Genomic DNA, 4943 nt, shown 5'->3' with positions numbered 1-4943 from the left:
AACCTCCCTTAATTAGTGTTTGGTACATCATCACTCTCTAAATGGAAGCACCATTTAAAAATGAGACCACAAATTGCTTAATTTAATCAAAAGGCATGAAAACATAAGTACAATTAGTTGACACATAACCCTTAGCAACGAAGGCTTAGCTTAATTAACTTACACATATATAGTATTTGTTTTACATGTTTCTTTCTATAAAACGGTGAAGTAGAATAAAAGAAATCACTTTATTGTCCCCTGCAAATGGCCTATAAAATGGGGTTAGGGAGTTTTTAGCAGCTACAACACACAACAGCAAAAACAATCCAACTCAGCTTCAACAGGCTACCAATGACATGAAGACTCTCTTTTTTTTCTTCATTTTCTGCTCCTTTCTCCTGGTAAGCAGTATTTCATGTGTAATCTTAGTTGTCAGCAACTGATCTAGTGAAAAAAAATACCCAGTTTCTTTATTATGTTCCCATGAAGTTTTCATTTAGTTTGTATTTATCAATCTTTTCATGTGTGTTTGATCTTTTTTTATTGAATATATAGTATGGAAATCTCAACCATGCAAGAAAGGAACCAAGGGATTATTGGAAAAGTGTAATGAAGGATCAGCCCATACCAGCAGCAATCCAAGGCCTTTTACATCAAGATGAAGCTTCGGCTAAGGATTCTGAGAACTTTGTCAAGGATTTCGATAGCCGGCATAGCTTTATAATATACCACAGTAATCTGAAGCACAAAGAAGAAGAAGATAAGACTTATGTCAAGGACTTGAAGAATCAGAAACAACATAAATCTGATAAAAAGAACCAGACAGAAAAACCTTGAATTAATGGAGGGAGGGGGGTGGGTTTCATATATATATAAATATATAACTTGCATGAAGATGTATATGTAACTGGATGTGATTTGAGCTCTGTTGTTGGGATTGTTAAACTTGAAGTTTCCTTTGTTATTATTTGAATCTTGGTCTTGATCAATTATATATATGGTTAAGAGAGTATGCCGAAGAAGATAGGCTAATTCAAGCAAATTGATTTACTGTTAAACAAAGTGTTATATATAATTATAATATAAATAATCCAATTCGGGATCCAAACCGATGTACTCGTAATCTAAGTACTAAAAAGGAACTTATCTCCCATACCTCGAAACTAGAAAAGATTTATGTTTATTATCTTCTTCCTCTCTTCTACTAGACCAGGAAATTTTTCCCTACTTTTGTCACTACCGTTAATACCGTGTATCAACACAAAACCAAATATATGAACATTCAAATCAAACTTTACAAAGTCATATGTAATTTGAGCTTCACAATTAGAGTTAGACGGTTGAAAGTAATAGAATAAGATTTATTTATTTATTTATTTAAAGAAAATATAGATTCTTTTTAAAATTAAAATTTCACAATCTAATTATTCATCATAATATAAATATTAATTATAAATCAAAAGGCATAATAATAAATTTATCATCTAATATTTACCTTTTATCATTTTAATCCCTATCTCTTTTTATACATCACTTTAAAACATATTCAAATTGTTATTTTTTTAGACAAAAACATTGACTAGATCCAAGGGCAAAAGTAGAAATGTTTGTTAGGAGGGTCGAAAATAAATTGTAATTTTATAATAGAAAAATACAATTTCATCATTTTAATATATCATATCTTTAAAATTTTATAGGATTAAATCATATTTTTATATTTTTAGTGAAATCAAAATACAATTTTATCTTTATTAATTTAAAATTTTAAAAATTTTAAATGCACCATATAATAAAATTTTCATTTTACGAGGGACCTGTCAGCGCCAGTGACTAGATCACTAAAATTTTAACAAAGACGTGATTATTGGGTGACAAGTGTACTTCATAAAATTTTAAAAATCAAAATATATAAATTAATCCGCACAGCCATAATAGTAATTTGATCACATTCTTTATTAAAAGAATAATTTGATTAAATTTTAAATGTAAAAAATTAAAGTGATAAAAAATTATCACAAATGTAAAAATTAAATAAATAAACGTATCACTGTATCAATAAAAACCTAAAAAATCCTAAAAATACTAAAAACTTTGTGGGTCACCTGCACATTCTATTACAGATAAACCCAACATTGTTTAAAAATTAGTCCAATAATATTTCAAAAACTATTAGAGCCCAACCGCACCTATATTATTTATACTATTTAATAAGTATTTTATTCATCAACTTAATTAATTCAAAAGAAAATTTATTCGATTCGATCAAACGCTCACCCTTACTATTTAAGAGTATTTTAGTCTTTCCATTTTAATAAAAATTAATTAAAATATGCATATAATAGAATTTGAACCTATACCAATTAATATAATACAATTTCATGTACTTTTATAATTAATTAATTTTAATCATACCTTTTATTATTTATTTTATATTACTACTCATATACATATGATAAGATTTCTAATAAATTGATTAAACACGTCACTACCTTCTCCTCTACCTTCTTATACATGTTCTTTATTTTCTTTTCCATTCCAACCCTAATTCTAAGTTACCAAATGAAAATGAGTATTAATCATTTTTTCAAAAAACTGTTAAATTAAATATTATAGGCTTATTCTTCGAATATAACCTAAAATATTACGAGTTTATTTTAACATAATAAGAATATAAAATTTACCTAAATAAAAATAAAGTTAAAAGTTTTTGTTAATTATTTTACCCTTTCAACCGCATGCACACATGCACATTAATTTGACACATTTCAATAATTTTGTATATATATGTTTATAGAAGGATATAAATTTAAATGCGTTAAAGTATATTATCCTCCTATTTATGGATTGAATAGAAATTATAGATAGTTTTAGGTATTGTATCAAAAAGATAAGATAAACAAATAATTATGAATTATGATGGGTCAACGCAAAAAATAAGTCAACGGCATCTTCTCATCATTTTGTTTGTTAGTACAAGTTTAGACAAGTGAAAAAGTGGGTTAAAAGGATTCGCATGCACACATAACACAACAATAAACCGGATAGAAGAAAGAAAAAACAAAGTGATTTGTTCTGCCTAAAAATATTACCTGTCAAACCGGCCAACATCCATCTCATGAGTCGGACACGATCAGATGAGACGAGGGGAAGTGTTTGGTTGATGGGAATGAAGCCTGGTCCGACATCATATAGGGCTATGTATGTATGCATATATAGATATTAGACGAACCCTAAATGACCTCGAGCCAAACAACATTCCCATCAACCCTTTCGCTTCATCATTTTATCAAGGAAATTATATAGAGGCGTATAATGAAAATGTAGTTTTGAATGAATGACTGCAGGTTCGATACCTTTCACTTTCATCGACCCACCCAGCAAACGTTCCTCTGAAAAACAACCCCGTTCTTCATCCCTATCAACTTCAACCCAACCCTGTGACACTTGACAGAAAATGAAGAAAAAAGAAAGTAAAGTAAAAGCCCAAATTTTGTTTTTTTTTTTAGCCTTGGGAAAACCCTACCCTACGGGTATTTTATAGAGAGAAAAGGAAGGTTACCGTAAGCTTCCCTGACATCTCTCATTCAATTACTTCTAGAAAAGGGTCTTATTCTGAATTTCACCCTTTTAGTTTTCAAAATTTGAGATTTTAGTCCCTTTAATTTAATTTGTTAAAATTGGATCTGCATAGTTTACAAAAATCGAAAAGTTAGCCTACTAGGTAACATTGCTAAACTTTATCATTAAATGGCAACCTGATGAAATTAGTATTTTAACAATTTACACAATTTATATGCATGGAATTAAAAAAATGCAACAAATTAATGAAAAACCACAATTGAATTCATATATGAAATATCTCCACACACTTATCTAGGGGTCAAAAAGACAAACTGATTTTTCTTTTCCAATTTTTTTTTTGGGTATTATTTTGATTACAATTAATGGTATGAACGTTTAGTCTTTGGAAATTGAGAAATTGAGAGTTGAGAGTGGGGAGGGTGGCGAGGCCGAGGGCCTGAGGCTGGTCAAACGCTTGATCCATCCTGTGACTTATACTAAATACTACATGACTTTATATTGGTATTAGGTCAAAGCATGACAAGATGAAGCAGTAAAAGTAAAAATCCAAAGAAACAAACAAAAACACATGTTGGATAATTTAATTTTATGTTTGGTCTGTCACAGGCTGTTTAGATTCTTAAAACATAGCATGCACTGCTCTTTCCAATGTAGAAAACTATCACATGATTAGTTGTTCAAATTTTTGTACCGATATCCTCCCACCTTTCAACTACGTTCTACTACCATTTTCAACCTTTTACTCTTACCTTACCCCTTTTTTCACTATCTTTTATTCATTTAAGTCCATCTCATAACACAAGTTCCAACAAAGGTTAACCTTCTTAACCAAGGAAAGCATCAATATACTTTTATCCAATATGTGATCACTTTTTTTCATTTGAATTATTTGTAAAATATAAAAAAATGAATAGTTAATTGATTGAATTTTAGTTCGATTAGTATGAATATTATTATTAATTTAAAAAACGTAAATTTGAATATATTGACACTTATTATATTAATATTTATGAGAAGTATAACTTCAAAACTTTGGAACTCAAAGTTGTTATGCTATTGTGGCAGAGTGGTAGAGGGTAAGTTTCAAAAGAGAAGCCCATTAAAGTTTTATTTCATCTCTTTCATCATTGCCTTATAATTGGACTTGGAAAACACAAACAGTCAAACGTCTACAACCTTTTATCATTCCAATGAGTCATATTCTTTTATTGTAAAAATATTATGGAGGTAGTTTTATTAAATATTGCCTTATTAATAAATGCCTTTTCTAATATTATTTATGGAAATAGGTCACTTAAAATATTATTTATTGAAATTGGTCAAAAAATACAAAACGTTTTCATGTAAGCGCGTTTTAAGGAAAAATTACAGAAAAAAAC

General features: G+C 28.8%; 1 protein-coding gene across 1 annotated transcript; it reads left to right on the top strand.

Annotated features, from left to right (window-relative positions):
- The first annotated feature begins 229 nt into the window (after window positions 1-229).
- Window positions 230-1044, top strand: LOC108466768 (organ-specific protein P4-like). The gene is made up of 2 exons (XM_017767137.2): window positions 230-383; window positions 538-1044. The coding sequence occupies exons 1-2, from the start codon at window positions 339-341 to the stop codon at window positions 817-819; spliced, it is 327 nt and encodes a 108-aa protein (XP_017622626.1). The 5' UTR covers window positions 230-338; the 3' UTR covers window positions 820-1044.
- Window positions 1045-4943: the final 3899 nt, after the last annotated feature.

The sequence above is a fragment of the Gossypium arboreum genome, chromosome 2 (genome assembly GCF_025698485.1).
Source record: "Gossypium arboreum isolate Shixiya-1 chromosome 2, ASM2569848v2, whole genome shotgun sequence".
Taxonomy (NCBI): domain Eukaryota; kingdom Viridiplantae; phylum Streptophyta; class Magnoliopsida; order Malvales; family Malvaceae; genus Gossypium; species Gossypium arboreum.
The sequence above is the reverse complement of the archived record's forward strand: the minus strand, read 5'-3'. Positions and strand labels throughout refer to the sequence as shown.